The following is a 19,393-nucleotide window of genomic DNA, read 5'->3' on the forward strand; positions in this document are numbered from 1 at the left end:
TATTTTGCTGGAATCATTGTATTGACATAGGGGGAATATCACAGCGATTTCCATGCAGAGGTTAACCAATCTTATTCTAACGCTTAATTGTAGTATTTATGACAATGCATTGTGCTAATATTGCATAAATGCCAAGAGAACAAGAATTTAGTGTTTTAGTTTGTGTGAAATGGAATTTGATGGCACCATGTACTTCTGAGATTTAACCCAGTTGAATTTCCATCATGAAAGATACTTCAAGTATAGAGCTGAGGACAAGGACATGATGCAGTGTGCGTGTCAAGCGAGATTGTGGACTGACTAAATTTTATACTCATCCTGTAATTGAGCTGTGAAGTTGTTTATTGTGAAATGGCAGGCCAAAATTACAGTTAATGATTAATCATAGTAAAGCATTATTATGTCTGGATTAGAACATTATGTGATCATATTATGTGTTGAATGTGGAAAAGAAGAACTTGCGTCATGTCGTGTAGCCTGAATGATTAATTAAGTTGTTGCTGATCAACAGAGATGGATTATTCATGGTTTTTTGTTAAATTAAGCACAAATAGCAGACAGTCTGGTTCCAGCTTTTTAAAAGAAGTATGTCACTTTAGATAAAACAAGAAGACGTTACCTTGGAAGAACTTCTAGTGGCCGTCACTGTAATTCTAAAACTGTATAGCCTAGATATTAATTGGAAAAAATTGAATGATCGATTAATCTAATAGAAAATAATTTCTAGTTCTCTTTTGTGACTTCCTTGTACACACACTGACCCAGTTACCTTTAAGTTGAGTCAGGGCTAGACGTGGAGGAAGTATAACCAAATTAACAGCGGATGCCGTGTACGGTTCAGTACTTGAACCAGTTTCACCTCAGTGTTGTTGTTGAATAAATTCATCAACATCAAAACAAACACAAGTCATGTAAATATTTGAAAGACCTTGTTGTGTAGCAGGAATTAGACCGCACATTGACCTGCACCTCTCTATGATACTGTATATGAGCAGTTGATTAAAAGTACTAGCTTTTGGGCTTCTTATTTACAAACCACAGAGAGCCGTGTGTGTTTGTCATTAACACTTGGCTCTGGACTCTGTAATCCTCGGGGAGGGAATGTTTGATTAGTGTTCCTTAAAGCTGAATGTGCAACAGTTTCTAATGATGACTCATTATCTTATGATCTGTTTGGTCTTGTGATGGCCTGCTGAGTGCTATCCTGGTTCCACCGCTTTTAAACAGCACTCATCTCTTCCACACAAACATAAAGCCCTTTTAGATGGGTCTGCTTAGGACTTGGCGAGAAACAAGGACTTGTGCATGTCACAAGGGTTGGATGTGATCTCTCTGGAAAGTGGGCGTGTGTTTTGCCTGGGGCACACATGCTGTTACAAACAAATACTCACCCAGGTCCTTTTCCAACTCAAAATAAACACTGACACGTCATACAAAATATGGTTTATTAAAAACACAAATTTTAACCTTACAGGAAAAAAGCAATATATTGTCACTTAAGGATTTCCACAACAGACCATATATCCCTCACTAACCTGTTTCATTTACACTCTTTATAGACACAGGATGAAACAGAAGTGAGTCACTAGCAGTAGACTGACATGCATGAACAATTTGCTGCTGTTTTGTAAATAAATCTATTAGGCTCAGTGTTTCATAGTCATGTAAAATGAATGCTTTTTCATGCTACCATTTGATTGTACCCTAAGTAGTATTAAACAATAAAATAAATGCTAATATTTACAGACACAAGATCACAGGTTCAGCACCGTCTCCTTTTCATTTTCTGAGAAATTCTCATTCAAGGATAAATTCAGATTTGTAATAGCTGACAGTATACATCTCTGGAATACATTTAACATTAAGATTGTCACCTCCAGCTTGGGGTTCGTACGTTAACTTCCTCATCCCTTAATATGAATCGTGCTTGGACTCCTGGGGTAATTGCCATACCTGATTGATATTCATAGACATCATAAAGGGAGCTCTGGACATCAGTGCTAAATCCGAATTTAGTCGCCCATTGCCACTGCCACCATTCATATTGATTTGTAGCTTTGTTTTCAGAGGCATAGAACCCGACCCAAGACTTTTTAAATTCTGACCTCCAATTCCTGAAAGTCTTCTTAACATACAAGCGAGCACAGGCTTTACCATCTTTTGCCAAGAGCTGGAGTTTTGCATTATAGCCTGCTATATCGATGGCTTCGGGATTCTTAAACTCAGGTCCTCTGCATATCTCCTCTCCCACCCCTCTCCAGCAGTAGCAGCGTATTCTCACCTTATGCATTCGGACCTGAAGGCCTTCGTTCAGGGGTACAGAGGTGTCCCAACTGCCTGATTCTCTGTGCCCAATGAACTTATAAGTCCTGCTTGCTTCCTGGTCCTCATTGTTCTTGAAAAGTACTACCATCACTCCATTTCTTAGACGATGCTCAGAAATGTTGCTCCAAACAATCCTCGCTTGTCCGTTCCCGCTGGTTGTCACCTGAAGTTGTGGTTCATCCCTGTGCTCATTCACTTGAATTCTTGCCAAAATCCTTGCAATATCAACAGACGTGTGATCTTCTCTGTTTTCTGGGATATTGACAACAAAATCAGGCTGCACTTTTCTTCTTGATGCCCGCTGAGGTCTGTTGTTTTGGCCGAAGAAGTTCTTTTCCTGGATCACAATAAACAGCAGCAGTCCAAGACAGGCAAGGTCTCCCCAGATGATTTTGATGTTCCGTAACTGTGAGGAGTCGGCGTGACTTCCAAACCGATCTCTGAGGTCTGACAGTGACCGTTGGTCTTCCCCCACAGAAAACTGTGTGATCTCCCTCAACAGATTAGTAGTGACCTGGTACGTATGGTCCTGATCATACACTGTCCCCCGATTTTCATAAGGCTCAAAATGCTGTGTGAGGTACACTCTGTCTATCCTTGGTAAATTTCCTGTGTTCTGCTCTCTGACTCTGAATATAATCCGATCCCTGTTTCTTCCCTCATACTCAGGGGTTCGGGGATGGATCACATAAGGTGGAAGTCGCATGGGCGAGTTTTGATTGAGATTTCCAACAGTGTAGTAGCGGTATCTGATGTTTCCCTGTGGCAGTGGGTCTAGCAATCTCTCATAGTTTCCATAATGGTGTGAGCCATAGTCTCCATCGTTTGGATCAAAGGTTAAGTGTATGACATCGTTATTGTCGATGTCAATTGTGTTGGCAAACCAGTGGAGCAGCAGAAGACTGTGCTTGGGCACAGATTGGCCAAAGTTGATTTTCTTCAAATCATTGATTGAGTTGAGCTTTTGGAAAGCTGACACAGTGGTCAGGGTGAGGAACAGAGCTACACAGCAGCTCAAGAGCTTTCCAAACATCCTTGCCATCCTGTAAAAATATTAAATATTATCAGTACTGTACATTCTCAATCCATATAAGTGTTTCTAACAAGGCATGGATCTAATGCTACATAATTGGCAAGAAATCCAATGAAGATGTAAATGTTTTAAGGCAAAAAGTGGATGTTGTTGGATTACGTGTATCTTCTGTTGTTGTTGTGGTTGCTGAATTTGGAAATGGAAAAGGGATATTTCAACATTTTGGTCATTACGAGACGTAGGCCCAATTCCAATCCGCCCCCTGAAGACTCAAGCCCTGAACCCTCACTGACTTAAGTGACGTCAGCTCTAAGTGACAGAGTGTGAGAGTCTGTGAGGGTCCAGATGCAGTAAACATGAATGGAACAGCACTTACCCACTCTCACGACACATTACCTTGACAACAAAATGTTGTTGACTCTGCTCTTGGACCGATAATTTACTGTACTTTCAACACGCACAAATATGTGTGAGTGGGACAGACTCAAAACAAAATGTTCCTGGATCAGATCTGATCAATAATCACAAACTGCACACGTTAATACTGACAGTAAATTTCTTCTTTTTTTCTGTCTTTCTTTTTTTTGCTCCTGTCCATTAACAATAAAGAGAGCGGCAGAGCTCTTTATTGTTAATGGACAATAAAAAAAAATAAAAAAAAGTAAATTAACACATGTAGTGTTAATTTACTTCTTTTCTTTTTTAACACTCGCGTTCCGACGGCATCCCATGTGTTTGACTTCACAACGCTATAAACTGTGGGTAATTTGCTTACCCAAAGTCAGCATCGGTGCTGACTTACGATAAGGCCCTGGGGCAGTGAGGGCTCATTCACTGACTTGATGATGTGACAATGGAACAGCCCTCACACACTCACGAACTTCCCGTGAACGCGCCTCTAAGTCAGTGAGTCCGTGAGGGGTCGGATTGGAATTGGGCGGTAGGCTAGTTGTTTTCAAGGTAAATGCGTCGCTGGAACTACATTTTAGAATGAATTTGCCAAAATGTTGAAATATCTCTTTAATGTGTATTCCTCACCTTGTGTAAGAGAGAGTACTTAAACACAGCAACGATTTCGGAGAGGAACCAGAAACAGAGTAATGTACTCCAGATCTAACCAAACTAACTGCCAGTTTCATTGTGTCTTTTAATAAAATTTGATATACTTTCTAAATAGAGAAACCTTTACAAAGCAGACTGGGGTTAAATACCTCACTAATTACATTCAAAGGAAGCAAGATAAATGCAAAAACTAGCAGTCAAAAACAAAGAAGAGTGCTCACCTGTGTTATGCTGCTGCTGTTGATATCTGATCTGTGTGTCTGTGTTAGAACAGTTGTAGCTCCCCGTTCTCCCCGTAGGTTTCAGTTTCCTCATAAGTGAAACCTCGGAAACAAACACTGCTGGTGGTTAGAGGAAGTTTGATACAGCTGATGAAAGGCATGTGTTTTGCAAGTCATTTAAAAGCATGTTTCGAAGCAGGTTTAATATGAAAACATGCCTGTGCAGATCCAGGTTTGACAGTAACTTCGCCCTTTGGACTGCAGCGTGAGGCACCATTGGATAGGTAATAGAGCCTGGTTTATTATTAGCTCACATTCACCTATCACAAATCAATTCCATGTTGTGTGACTTCTTTTATTGCCTTGTTTTCTCTGTGCCTTTTTTTTTTCTTAATTCAAGTTTGTTTTATTGTACCTCAAGTATGTGTCACAACTCTTGCTCATATGATTTGATGTTTAAAGAGGAACTATGCAAGTCCGGTCGCTTTTCCTCTGTTTTGCTAACCCTCCTCCCGGCCATGTGCGTTTGTTTACAACGAAGCGGGCAAGAAATCAATCAATGGACCGGTAGATAGAGATCATGGGTTACGGGGCGCGTTTGTGTTGCTGTGCGTTGCTGTGGGACACCGGGGCGGCAGCTCAATCTTGTAAAGTTGGTTTTCAGCCAAGAGACCCAATAAGTGTATCCATTCTCCCTCATAACAAGTTAACCTTACTACAAGTTTATTTATTAAACCATAATTACTCCAAAGCTGTATAATTAAGGTAAAATGTAGCATAGTTAAGCTACAAATCCTGCATAGTTCCTCCTTAATTGCCAGAGAGTAGAATAAAATATTGGCAGAGTGTCATAGATCATATTGATGTAACTCCAATAAATGTGATGAACTTTGCCTTTATTTGATGGTTGCACAATAAAGTGTTGTCAGTTACAGTAATGTGGTTTTAAACTAGCTGAAAACATCTGTGCCTTCAGTGTTATTGTTGTGTAATCTATTGGATCTATCTATTTTCTTTATTCCAGTAGGTCACTTAGGCTTCTTGAGGAAAGAGTATGACGAAATGATCAGATGTGTCAGCTTTTAGAATGTATTTATTTATTTACAGAGCAAACAAAACAGTGTTCATTCAATAACTGCACCAACGTTATAGAAAGAAAACACAATCATACATTTATCAGACACAGGATGAAGCAACAGTATGAAGTGAAAATATATTTAAATGAAATGCAAATTTCAAAATATCTACATGATGAAATACAACCTCCCAGACCTCACCTCTTTAAAAAACAAACACAAAAGATCCAAAACATTTTTTAGACCAAAATCTATTCAAATGGTATTTATATGTCTGAAACAGTGCTGTGGAGGAAATATTTGATTAACCCTTATGTATGAAGTCAACTAATAATTACAAAATCAGCCATTATAATGCACAATGAATTGAAGGAGCAGTATACGGGATGTGGCCAAAACTGTTGCTGCAGTCAAATTCAAAACACAGCATCTCCTCTGCTCTGCTCATACAGTCAGTCTCAAAGTACTGTAAAGATGATCATGCCTCTCTAAAAATAAATGTTACATGTTATATGTGACTGCATTACTGTAGTTCTGCTCGAGAAACAAGTTTTGTGGAGGACGGTCTGGAGATGCTCTGTAGCATGTTTGGTGTCAATTGAGCAAAAATTGTGGGAGGAGATACATTTTAAAAGTTTTACAGTTATTGAAAAAAACAGAGTGATGGACTTCATAATTTGTAATAAGTTTAAGTGGACAAAAGTTTCAGCAGTATTGAGGCTACATTGTGGTGAAGTTTCAAAACTGTAGCATCTACCGTTGGTTTGGTAGGAATTTTTAAAGTTTTTAGATTTAAACGCTTATTGTGCCCCCCCTAGGGGGGGGGGTACATGTCCTTGGAGTTGAGTGAATCTGGCATGGGGTCGGATGTTTCTGTGAAGTTTGGTGAGTTTTCCTTCGAAGAAGAAGAAGAAGAAGAAGAAGAAGTGGAAGAAGAAGTGCTGCCCGGACCCTAATAACAACAATAGCAAGAGGATACGGTTTTTGATTCCGCCATTTGAGCTCTTTTTCACCACTCGATCTCTCTGAGGTCTATACAACTCCTGGATCACAATAAATAGTAGCAGTCCAAGATGAGCAAGGCGACCCCATTTTTCTATAATGTCCCTTAACTGGAAATCAGAAGCATTACTTTCAAAGCGATTTTGGAGATCCCCGAGAGGCTGGTTTTCTTCTACAGAAAACTGTCTGATTTCTCTTAAAAGGTTGGTCGTGATCTCATAGGTATGAGATGGGTCATATGTCCCCTGATGTTGTGAGTCCTCATAATGTTGTGTGAGGTACACTCTGTCTATCCTCCGATGTTGCCCTTCTGTGTTCTGCTCCCTGACTCTGATTATGATCCGATCCCTGTTTCCTTCCCGATACTCTGGCCTGGGACGGAGGACATAGGAGGGAAGTTTCCTGGGATGGTCTCTATACAGATTACCAATAGTGTAGTACTTGTATCCATACGGCAGTCGTTCAAATATCCATTGAAAGTTACCATAATGATGCGAGCCATAATCTTCACTGTTTGGATTAAAGGTTAAATGTATGACATTGTTTCCGTCGATATCAACAGCATTGGCAAACCAGTGGAGCAGCAGAAGACTGTGCTTGGGCACAGACTGGCCAAAGCTGATTTTCTTCAAATCGTCAATTGAGTTGAGCTGTTGGAAAGCTGACACAGTGGTCAGGGTGAGGAACAGAGCTACACAGCAACTTAAGACTCTCCCTGCCATCCTCATCCTCCTGCAACAATGTGGAATAACTTGTTAGTTGAGTTAGTCATTCATACTGTATCTCAATCTGCTCATGTGTCCAGTGATTATTTTCATAACTGATCATAACTGATAGCATGGGTTCACTATTTTTCCACTTTTCGACTATCATGTTGTTGAAAACATTCTTTGGTTATTGTTTCTCCTAACACTGACAGGAGGGGTTAGAGTTATTACAAAAGTCACAGCAGTGCAGTCTTATAAAACTAAAATCAGTGATTCAAGTGCAGTGTTGTTAACTCCCTTTTGTATAAACTTGCTTCTTTGTGCTTCTGCAGCGTTACATTGCTATTGCCTTTGTTTCTACAGCAGAGTGGCCAGTAATATGAGATGAGTTTATAATGAAACTGCTGCATCAGGAAGGAAGTGCCTAGACTTGCAAAAAATGCAACGTGCACAGTTCGGTTTGTTAAATTCAGGTTAGTTTAAATGTATTTAAACTGTAGAAAAATTAGAGTATATAAAAGTAAAGGCTGATTTTCAGGTGATACCAAGCAATATTAACCATAACACAATTCTTAAACAAAAAAATACACAAAAAAATAAACAATAAAAAACACACACACTTATGACAAGACTGGCCAAGTCAAGTGCAGTCTACTCCAAATCATCTAACTGAACAAATTGCATTGCATCTAAATAGAGAAACTTGCTCAAAGAAGACAGGGCTTAAACACTTTATTAACTCATCATGTTGAATGGAAGCTGAGGAGGATCAAAAACTAGCAGACGATAAAAGTACCCACCTGTGTTAGTCAGCGTCCGTGAGGTATCTGAATTGTGCTTTTGTGAGAGCAGTTGTAACTTCCTCATGATACCGTTTCCGCATAAATCAAACCGGGGACACAAACGTGGGCGTTTGATACTAAAGGAAGTAGCTACTGTATGTTTCAAACAGCTGAATTATCAAAGATAATGTGCCGGAATATTTTATATGTTTATTTTTCAATCACCTTACCTTTCAAAAGAAAAAAAAATATGTACTGTAGTACATTTTATGAACAGGTTTAAGGTGAAACTCTGACTGTGCATGTTCCAATTTGACAATGAAAGTGTCATTTGGATTGCAATGTAAGGAACTGTAGATCTGCAGTAGAAGCAGCTTATTATTAACTCGTGATATGGGTTTATCACATTTAAATTTCTCCTGTATTTGATCTTTGTTTCTAGCAGCAGCAATAACAGGTTGTAGATGATAATATGCTGTAGACTACCATTATTATACGTTGAACTGAGCTTCTTGGGGATATTCATGGAGCAAACAAAGCAGTGTCTTTAATAATACATAACACTATCACAGTATCAGTGCAGGTTCTCCTCAACAGAGAACAGGTGCTGTCAGCCTGGATCACTGTATGTCCATGCCAGAGTAATGTGTCATACTTTACAAAAGGAGCCATTTGGAGAAGATCTTGTGCTGTTATTAAGTCATTGAAATTGTGTGGGTGATGTGGGTAATGAAGCTGTTTTTGTTGTAGCTTCACGTAGCTGTCTGTGTCTTTATAAATCAAACATGGGAAACAAGCACTGCTGGTGGTTAATAGGAGGTTTGACACAATTGATGAGAGAGATGCACGTCAATTTGAAGCAGATTCAGGTTTAATTGCCAAATAGAGTCAAATATTAGCAGATACTTGAATGCCATAAATCTATTGTTTTGTCTTCATGTTGAATTGGACTTCTTGAGGAAGAGTGTAAAGAAATCGGATGTGTGAACTCATAGACTTTATTTATTCACAGAGCAAACAAAACTGTGTTTGTTCAATAAATCCACCAATGTTACAGAAAGAATACAAAATCACATGTAAAACACACTTCCAGGCCCTTTTTTATTTTTAAGTTTTAAAGCTAATTCATAATCAGAAGGCTGACATAAGTAGACCATGGCACATTTAATTCATATGTTTTATTTATCCATCAGACTTATTTCAGGATGATGGAACAACGAGTTGCTTGCTATTATGACATCAAATGTGCTGGAGACAAGACATTATGCAAGAAAATATCCTGAAGGTTTATGATTGTGCCGGAGCAGAGTTTGTGATGTCATAGCCTAACTGCAGATAGAAATATAAATTTCGAAATATCCAGATGATGAAATGCAACCCCCCCAGACTTATTCTAAAATTAAACAAATAAAAGATCAAAAACATTTTATAGACTAAGATCCATTCAAATGTTATTAGCATATGTCCAAAATAGTGCCAACACAGTACCCAACACAGCACTGTGGTCCTATAGTCTGATGAAGTTGGCTGTCTAAACTGAAACCTTGATGACTCCCAGTCCCCAATGGAAAAAAAAGTTGTGATTGTTTGGTCTTATATCACAAGCATGTCACACTAAATCTATTTCGGTATACAAAACAAAGTCAATCAATAATTACAAAATAAGCCATTATAATACAAAATGAATTTACCATATGGCGGCAGAACAAAGCATACAAGATAATGATAGAACAACTCCTGATCGAGGAGCTATAACAATGTGATTCTCATTCATTTTGACTGAAAGCGCCACCATCACACTTAGTTTTTAGACAATGTCTAGGGACATGCTCTCTTTGATTTCATGTCATTTTTTCATACCCGATAAAGAAATCCCAATACCAACCACAAAGAACAATAAAACGAGTAAAACACCAAAACAAGTACAGATGTTGTTAAAGAAATCAGAGTCTGTGTTTCTCGCTGCTTGCAGATTACTGTAGCGCCCAGTGTTAAGATGAGGTCTGTAGTTCATTTGGTTTACGTAGTACATATCCTGGATCACAATAAACAGTAGCAGTCCAACACCAGCAAGGTGACCCCATGTGTTTCTAATGTCCTGTAATTGGGACTCGGAAGCATTACTTCTGAAGCGATTTCTGAGATCCCAGAGTGGCTGGTTTTGTTCTACCGAAAACTGTCTTATTTCCCTTAAAAGGTTGGTCGTGATCTCGTAGGTATAATCTGGATCATATTCCCCCTGATGTTCTGGATCCTCATTATGTTGTGTGAGGTACACTCTGTCTATCCTCCAGTGTCGCTCTCCTCTGTTCTGCTCCCTGACTCTGATTATGATCCGATCCATGTTTCCTTCCCGATGCTCTGGCCTGGGATGGAGGACATAATCTGGAAGTTGCCTGGGAGAGTACTGATTTCTGAGATTTCCAATAGTGTAGTACTGGTGTCTATAAGGCAGTTGTTCCAGCATTTCCTCAAAATTACCATAATAATGCGAGCCATAATCTTCATTGTTTGGATTAAAGGTTAAATGTACGACATTGTTTCCGTCGATATCAACAGCATTGGCAAACCAGTGGAGAAGCAGGAGACTGTGTCTGGGCACGGACTGGCCAAAGCTGATTTCCTTCAAATCGTCGATTGAGTTGAGCTTTTTCACAGCCGACACAGTGGTCAGGGTGAGGAACAGAGCTACACAGCAACTTAAGACTCTTCCTGCCATCCTCATCCTCCTGCAACAATATGGAATAACTTGTTAGTTGAGTTAAGAATTAAAACCAGTGTTTCAATTGCAAAGTTAGTCTTTTTCCTTCTTTGTACTTCTGTGGCATTACATTGTCATTGCCCTTGTTTCTACAGCAGAGAAGTAGTAATTTGAATGAGTAAGCCTCAACTCTTGGCCAGGTTAATGGTTTGTTAAATTCAGGTTAGTTTAAAATGTATTCAAACTGTAGAAAAATAAAAGTATATATAAAGGTAAGAAGGTTGATTTTTAAGTGATACCATGCAATATTAGCAATAACACAATTCTTTAACAAAAAAACTGTAGTTAAATGTTTAAAGTGTGCATGTTGTTGAATGTGTATTCTTCGTGTGTGAGAGAGTACACTTATGACACAAGAAAGACTGGCCAAGTCAAGTGCAGTCTACTCCAAATCATCTAACAGAACAAACTGCGTTGCATTATAAGTAGAGAAACTAGTTCAAACAAGACAGGACTTAAAAACTTTATCAACTCATCATGCTGAATGGATGCTGAGGTGAATCAAAAAACTAGCAAACAAGTCTACTCACCTGTGTTAGTCAGCTGCTTTTAGGTGTTTGATCTGTGTTTGTGTAATGAGCAGTTGTAACTTCCTCATGGAACCGTTTCTGCATAAATGAAACCGGGGACACAAGCGCAGGGCGTTTTGATACTAAAGGAAGTACGTTTCAAACAGCTGAATCATCAAAGAAATGTACCTTTCTTTTTTAGTGTTTTATAGGTCAAGTTAATGCGCATTATTTATTTTATTTTTTTTGTTTTTTTACACATATTTTATGAGCAGGTTAAGTGTGAAACTGTGGATCCAAATTTGACAGTGAAAGTGTGAGGAACTGTAAAATGTGCACTAGAAGCTGGCTTATTATTAACTCATATTCACTTATGATGCCATAAATCTATTTTTTTCATACTGTCATATTACTCTCATAAATGTGGTGAACTTTGCTCTGATGGACACACAGCAAAGTGTCTCAGAAAGCAAAGTCAAGAAATAGTGATGATATGCAACAAAAGGTCCCAGCTAGATTCTCAGCATGACGTGGTGTTTTTAAATTGGGACAATCAGGCTGTTTTGTTTTTCTTTCTGGAGGTTAACGCAGATTTTCTTTTTTTTTCTTTTTTTACCTCAGTAGACTGGCATTTATAAACAAGTTTTGTGAGTTTGGATGTTTGGTTTGTCTAAACAAGTTAGGAGATGTCACTTGAGATAACATTTTTGCCTTCAGTATGGTTGTATGTGTAACTATTTTATTTGAGTTTCAGCTTTCCTTATTCCAGTTTGTGCTTGATTGATCAAAAACATAATGAAGGTTTTGTGAATTTCATGAGGTGACTTCATTGTTTAATAAATCAACTGTGCAGTACAAAGACCAACACAAGAGTTTCCCTCTGTATTTGAATTCTTCCTCACATCTTGAGGAAAGAATATGAAGAAATAATCAGATGTGTGAGGTTATAGACTTTATTTATTTACAGAGCAAACAAAACAGTGTTTGTTCAATAAGTGCACAAATGTTACGGAAAGAATACAAAATCGCATTTAAAATAGACTCCTGTCCCTTTTTAAAGTTTTAAAGCTACGGAAATACATAATCAGAAGGCTGACCTACTGTAAGTAGGCCATGGCACATTTAATTCATTTCTTTTAGTCATCAATCAGACTTCAAAATCTCGTATTTATCAGACACACGATGAAGCAACAGTGAGCTGCTACTAGTATGACATCAAATGTGATGGAGACATGATATTATGCAAGAATAAATCCTGTAGCTTTATGATTGTGCTAGAGCAGAGTTGTTATCTTGTTTTGTAAACAGAAACATTTCAAAATATCCAGATGATGAAATTCAACCCAACAGACCTTACCACTTGGGGAAAAAAGTCAAACAAAAAAGATCAAAAATGTTTTATAGACTATGATCCATTCAAATGTTATTCACAGCATATGTCCAAAACTGTGCCACTGCGTTCAGATAAAGTTGGCTGTCTGAACTGAAAACCTGATGACCCTCAGCCCCCAACAGCAAACAGTTGTGATTGTTTAGTCTTTTATCACAAGCACATTACACTTATCTTAATATGAACAAAATAAAGTCAACTAAATTACACAATAAGCCATTATAACACACGGTGAATTGAACACACAGTATGGAGGCAGGACAATGCTCATAGAACAACTCTTGGTACCCCATGTCGAGGAGCCATAACAATGTGATTCTCATCCTTTTTGACCTAAAGCACCACTATCACAGTTAGTTTTTAGACAATATCTACTACAAATGTGCTATATTTGACTTCTTGTCATCTTTTCGTACAAATCCCAAGCACAAAAACAATCAAAAATATAAGGAGAACACAAGTATAGAAAACAAAATCGTCTGTGTTGCTCGCTGCTTGCAGATGACTACAGTTTACAGGATTATGCTGAGGTTTGTAGTTTACAGGATTATGCTGAGGTGTGGGGTTGACTTTATTATGCTGAGGTCTGTAGTTGACTTGGTTATGCTGAGGTGTGGAGTTGACTTGGTTATGCAGAAGAGTGGAGTTGACCGGGTTATGCAGAAGAGTGGAGTTGACTTGGTTATGCTGAGGTGTGGAGTTGACCGGTGTATGCAGAAGAGTGAAGTTGACTTGGTTATGCTGAGGTGTGGGGTTGACTTGGTTATGAGGTGTGGGGTTGACTTGGTTATGAGGTGTGGATTTGACTTGGTTATGAGGTGTGGAGTTGACTTGGTTACTCTGAGGTCTGTACATGGATTGCTTACGCAGTGGTCTGTAGTTGACTTTGTTAGAGCAGCACCCCTCCTGGATCACAATGAACAGCAGCAGTCCAAGACAAGCAAGGTGACCGCATGTGTTTCTGATGCTCTGTAACTGGAAATCAGAAGCATTACTTTCAAAGCGATTTCGGACATCCAAGAGTGGTTGGTTTTCTTCCACAGAAAAGTCTCTGATTTCTCTTAAAAGGTTGGTCGTGATCTCATAGGTATAAGATGGATCATAGCTCCTATAATTTGCAGTTCCATACGTCCCATAATGCTGTGTTAGGTACACTCTTTCTATTGTTGGTAAATCTGCGTCCTGCTCCCTGACTCTGAATATGATGCGGTCACTGTTTGTTCCTTCGTAGTCTGCTGGTGGGTCGATGACATAATCTGGGAGTTGCTGAGCAGTGTTTGGATTTAGATTGCCAACAGTGAAGTACCGGTGTCTGTACGGCAGTGGGTCCAGCAGCTCGTCAAAATTGCCATAATGATGCGAGCCATAATCTTCATTGTCTGGATTAAAGGTTAAATGTATGACATTGTTTCCGTCGATATCAACAGCATTGGCAAACCAGTGGAGCAGCAGGAGACTGTGCTTGGGCACAGTCTGGCCAAAGTTGATTTCCTTCAAATCGTTGATTGAGTTGAGCTGTTGGAAAGCTGACACAGTGGCCAGGGTGAGGAACAGAGCTACACAGCAACTTAAGACTCTCCCTGCCATCCTCATCCTCCTGTAACAATATGGAATAACTCGTTAGTCGAATTAGTCATTCATACTGTACAATCTCAACTATGTATCCAATCTTTGTTTTCACAAATTGATCACTTTTTATATTTTATGATTAGCAATATCATTTCCCATGTTGTTGAAAACATTCTATGGTTATTATTCTTCCAGCTAACACCGGCAGGACAGGTTTTAGTCACAGCAAGTGCAGTCTTACCAAATTAAAACCAATGCTTCAATTGAAAAGTTAGTCCCTTTAGTATAAACTTCTTTATTTGAACTTCTGCAGTGTTACATTTAATTGCTGTCTGCCTGTTGCATCAGGAAGGAATTCCATTGACGAAAAAATGCAGCTTGGTCGGTTTTAACAATGTGTTCAATTCAGGTTAGTTTAAATTGTGAGTGGAGAAAAATAAAAGTATATAAAATATAGGCTGTTTTTCAGGTGATACCAAGCAGTACTAACAATGAAACAGATTTTGGTGGTGGACATAATTTGTTGTTGTTGATGCTGAATGTGTGTGTTGTGCATATGTTTGAAAGAGTACACAGTCAAGTGCAGTCCACTCTAAATCACATCTAACTGAAACTGCCTACTGCATTATGTCTAAACAGAGAAACTAGACAAACAAGACAGGGCTTAAATACTTCACTGATGTTGAATTGAAACTGAGCTAAATCAAAAACAAGGAGACAATGAAAGTACTCACCTGTTTTAGTCCGCTGCCATTAGGTATCTGATCTGTGTTTGTGCGATACCAGTTGTAACTTCCCTACAGTACTGTTTCCTCAAATGAAACCGGGAAAACAGGTATTGGGCATTTGATACTGACGTTTCAAACAGCTGAATCATCAAAGAAATGTACTGATCTTTGTTAGTATTTTTATAGGTGTTTACTCAATGTGCAAAAAAATGTATATATTACTGTATTTATAACTTTTTCTAAAGAAAAAATATTCTGTTAATCAGTTTTGTGTTTTTAGGAGCATGGGTGAAACTGTGACTGCAGAGTCACAGATTTCTTATTCATAGACCAAACAAATCACTGTTTTAAACACATGATTAAGATGACACAGAAAGAATACAAAACCAAAATGTAAAAAATATACTCCTTTATTTTATTTACATTATCAGTGCAGGTTCTCCTCTTAAAATTAATGAATTAATGGATGATCATATTTAAGCTACTGCCACTTCCTGTGGAGATGTGATGAGAAGATGTAGAAACAACAAACTCCATTGTAATAGCCAAATGCAGACAAAACAGTGTTGCAAGACAGCACAGGAGTTGTCCTCTGTGCATGCACCTGTTGTTCATGCTCCAGGTGTGTTTGCTTTGGGACACTTGCCATGGTTACAGGGCAGTGTATCAAATCAGCAGCTCCCTCTGCTGAGGCTGCTGATTTGACACGCTTTGTTGCATTCACAAACAGTTAACAATAACCTCATCATTCTGGCTTTTGTTTTTACGAAGTAGTGAAGTAAAATTGTTGAGACGTACTGAAGTTCAAATTAACTCTCTGATTTTGTACTACATAGACTAATGTTTAGTGTAGTTTGTTACCTCTCCCTGTGGCAGCAGCAAACAGCAGAATGAAGCCAGAGACGTTAAGGACTTTGATGAAGCACAGCAGTAATAAGCTGCGAAACAATATGCACTAGTCCAGTACACTGGACCCTTCTTCCTATATTTCTTAATCCCACCCTAGACAACATCTGACAAATAAATTGAATAGTTAATGTTCTAATTTGGTTTGTAGTCATGAAATTTAGTTTGTAGTCAATTTCTATCATTGTAACTGAACAAAGTGGAATGTGCTTGGCTTCGAAACGGGCTGATTGGGCTGAACTGGTACCCTCAAGACTCCCAGCCCTCCATGACAGTGATGGTTGGTTTATAATGTCTAAAAAACCAATATGTCAATATAAAGTGGACAGTGTAACTAATGTAATACACAATTAATGAAATATATGGAGGCAGAATAAAGCACACAACAGGATGTTAGAGCAACCCTTTACCTTTACATCATCACCCAGGTGTCTTATTGGTGTGATTCTCATTCATATTAACCCTCCCATGAGAAGCATTACAATCGCCCTCTGGTTCAGACAGTATATCTAATTTCTTGTCATCTTTGAATACGTGGGAGATATACAATGACTAAAACAATGATAATAGCAATAAACAAACCTAACAAACAACAAATGCAATTACAAATGTTTGTACAGATGTCTGAAGTGTCAGCATCCCTGTGGTTTTGTGCGTTTTCTGGGATTTTAACAGCAACATCAGGTCGTGGGTTTCTTCTTGCCTCTCGCTGAGGTCTGTAGTTGTAGGAGTACTTTGCCTGGAGTACAATGCGCAGCAGCAGTCCAAGAACAGCAAGTTGACCGCATGTGTTGCTGATGTCCTGTAATTGGAAATCATCAATGCTCCTTCCGAAGCGATCTCTGAGATCCCAGAGTGGCCGATGGTTTTCTTCCTCTACAGAAAACTCTCTGATTTCTCTCAGAAGGTTGGTGGTGATCTCGTAGGTATACGCTGGGTCATAACTCCTGTAATTTGCAGAATGCTGTGTGAGGTACACTCTGTCTATTGTTGGTAAAACTGCGTTCTGCTCCCTGACTCTGAATATGATGCGGTCGCTGTTTGTTCCTTCGTAGTCTGCTGGTGGAGCGGTGACATAATCTGGGAGTTGATGAGCATTGTATTCATTGAGATTGCCAACAGTGTAGTACAAGTATCCGGGAGGCAGTGGGTCCAGCACCCTCTCGTTGTCATAATAACGATGCAAGCCATAATCTCTATTGAATGGATTAAATCGCATACGTATGACGTTGTCGATATCAAGAATGTTGGCAAACCAGTGGAGCAGCAGAAGACCGTGTCTGGGCACCGACTGGCCAAAGTTGATTTTCTTCAGGTCGTTGATTGAATGGAGCTTTTTCACAGCTGACACAGAGGTCACAGTGAGGAACAGAACTACACAGCAACTTAAGACTCTTCCTGACATCCTCGCCATCCTGTAATAACATTTAATAAATGATTAGTTGACATTTTGACCTTGTTTACTGTGAGGGAAAATTTATAAATAAGAATGCATTTGGTTAGAGCTGCACTCCAGGCAGACTTCTTAAATGTCACACTGAATGGAATCCATGGTAAATGGAAAAACTAGCAATCAAATAAGAGCGCTCACCTCACTCCTCTGCTGTCATGTACAGTAGCTATGTGATCTGTGTTTGTGTCTGAGCAGTTGTAACTCCCCCTTAGGTTACTGTTCCTAGTAAATGAAACTGAAACGAGCCCAGCCCAGGGGGAGGTTTGACACGGCAGTTTAGATCAAATTTCCTTCTGTGCTCAAGGAACCAATAGCGCTTTTTCTCAATGTTTTGATTGGGTATGCCTGTCGTTTTCCTGTGAAAACATAAAATGTGATTGTTTGAATTTGCAGTTATTAGTTGAATGATATGGTAATGAGGTTTATTCTGTAACCATGGAAACTGCCCTGTGCAGGTTTACTGTCTTGGATTAAAGTCTACAGCAACTAGAAGATAATATTGTTAAATATTGACCAAACTATTCCACTATAAAATTGGTTTCACTGCCTGGAAATGAAGTGAATTATTGCCAGGTTCACCACCTCACCAAATGTTAGCCCCCCCCAAAAAAAACAAACAAACAAAACAAAACAAAAACATTTGATAGGCTAGTCCTACTAATGCAGGCAATTGCAACTGTAATATCGTTAAGCTGATTACCAAATATCAAAAGTGAGTTGAACTGGTAGCTATACTTCTCATGTGACTGCAGCACAATAACAAGGAGTAGTTAAAGTCAGAGCCAGCTCTGCTGCAGCTCCTACCAACAACCAGCAGGAGGTGCTGTCACACAGGTCATTGGCTTCACTCACCTGGAAGGTATCAAGCCTCTTGTAAAAGCTTTTGCAGCAGCACTACATTTTAAAGGGCGTTGGGAGTTTACAATTAGGAACATACCAAACACCAGATCAGCTGTCCAGCTCTGTGTTTGTGCACACACATAATTTGGACAAGGGGGAGGAGCCGATGTGAGGCTGCAATCACTGCTTCTTCAGAGCAATGACCAGGTCCCACTCTGCTGTTTACTATAAATCCTCCAAATTAACCCTCCAATTAAAGTATTTCCGACTCATTTGACACCTACACACACAAACACACTTAAATGTATCTTGATATCCTGTATGGAGACTTTGGGGCTCCCAGTGGGTAAGGTACGTAGAGGAGTAGGGAGTTAAAAAAACACACAAAGGAAACTTTTAGTTTTTCTGTGGTCACCACCCACATCTTTCACATGGGCAGCACAAGATCAGCGTACATGTAATGCTGTATAATGATGCTCTGCTGCTCTTCATATAACATGCATTACAACTGACACTGATACTTTAGAAGATTCATTTTTTCTTTTTTCTTTTTCCACTGAAACAGGATTTGACCGACCAAAGTTTGTCCCTCATCAAGCGTAATGATTTAACTTGTGTCCCTGTCCTCCCTTTGCAATTACAGTATTTTCCTAAATGTTCATGAACACCAGGCATTCCACTGTACATTGCCTGTAAAAGAGCGCACAGAAATGCACTTAATATAATGCACCCAGTGACTCATGCTGCTACGATCCATCATGTTTCTGTCTTATGAAAGACCTTGGACAGCTGCAAGGAACGCTGTCAGGGGTCAGCCAGGCAGCCCTTACACTCCGCCTGCCAATACATGACACCATCTTGGCTCAGCGCGGCCCAGGAAACATCAGCCGCTGCCATTGGTTTTCTGTCGCCACATCCCCCCCATCTCCTTTTAAAATGAAGATCTTTTTTATCTGGAAAAGACCAGGTCCCCAGCAGGGCAGCAACTCTGTAACGAAGGAGCACGCCAAGTTATGTCGGATTGAACAA

The 19,393-nt window shown here is 39.3% G+C and overlaps 6 protein-coding genes across 11 annotated transcripts in view; 1 reads left to right on the forward strand and 5 right to left on the reverse strand.

Moving 5' to 3' along the window:
• The window catches only part of LOC146983051 (neuronal-specific septin-3-like), a 76,250-nt gene that overhangs the window by 35,209 nt on the left and 21,648 nt on the right, over positions 1-19,393 (forward strand). The gene's annotated exons all lie outside the window — the stretch shown is intronic.
• On the reverse strand, positions 1,427-4,899 carry LOC146983052 (uncharacterized). The gene is made up of 2 exons (XM_085784406.1): positions 4,642-4,899; positions 1,427-3,368 (listed from the first exon to the last, which is right to left on the reverse strand). The coding sequence occupies exon 2, from the start codon at positions 3,365-3,367 to the stop codon at positions 1,871-1,873; it is 1,497 nt and encodes a 498-aa protein (XP_085640532.1). The 5' UTR covers position 3,368; positions 4,642-4,899; the 3' UTR covers positions 1,427-1,870.
• On the reverse strand, positions 5,670-11,611 carry LOC146983053 (uncharacterized). Its single transcript, XM_085785535.1, has 3 exons — positions 11,500-11,611; positions 6,731-7,451; positions 5,670-5,681 (listed from the first exon to the last, which is right to left on the reverse strand). The coding sequence occupies exons 2-3, from the start codon at positions 7,445-7,447 to the stop codon at positions 5,670-5,672; spliced, it is 729 nt and encodes a 242-aa protein (XP_085641661.1). The 5' UTR covers positions 7,448-7,451; positions 11,500-11,611.
• Positions 9,105-11,593, reverse strand: LOC146983054 (uncharacterized). Its single transcript, XM_085784408.1, has 2 exons — positions 11,500-11,593; positions 9,105-10,937 (listed from the first exon to the last, which is right to left on the reverse strand). The coding sequence occupies exon 2, from the start codon at positions 10,931-10,933 to the stop codon at positions 10,055-10,057; it is 879 nt and encodes a 292-aa protein (XP_085640534.1). The 5' UTR covers positions 10,934-10,937; positions 11,500-11,593; the 3' UTR covers positions 9,105-10,054.
• On the reverse strand, positions 12,377-15,250 carry LOC146983055 (uncharacterized). Its single transcript, XM_085785536.1, has 3 exons — positions 15,172-15,250; positions 13,412-14,465; positions 12,377-12,382 (listed from the first exon to the last, which is right to left on the reverse strand). Exons 2-3 carry the CDS (start codon positions 14,459-14,461, stop codon positions 12,377-12,379), a joined length of 1,056 nt encoding a protein of 351 aa, XP_085641662.1. The 5' UTR covers positions 14,462-14,465; positions 15,172-15,250.
• Positions 16,371-17,909, reverse strand: LOC146983056 (uncharacterized). The gene is made up of 2 exons (XM_085784407.1): positions 17,663-17,909; positions 16,371-17,486 (listed from the first exon to the last, which is right to left on the reverse strand). Exon 2 carries the CDS (start codon positions 17,483-17,485, stop codon positions 16,592-16,594), a length of 894 nt encoding a protein of 297 aa, XP_085640533.1. The 5' UTR covers position 17,486; positions 17,663-17,909; the 3' UTR covers positions 16,371-16,591.

The sequence above is a fragment of the Trachurus japonicus genome, chromosome 8, assembly GCF_045865225.1.
Source record: "Trachurus japonicus isolate A0001 chromosome 8, Traja_1.0".
Classification (NCBI taxonomy): domain Eukaryota; kingdom Metazoa; phylum Chordata; class Actinopteri; order Carangiformes; family Carangidae; genus Trachurus; species Trachurus japonicus.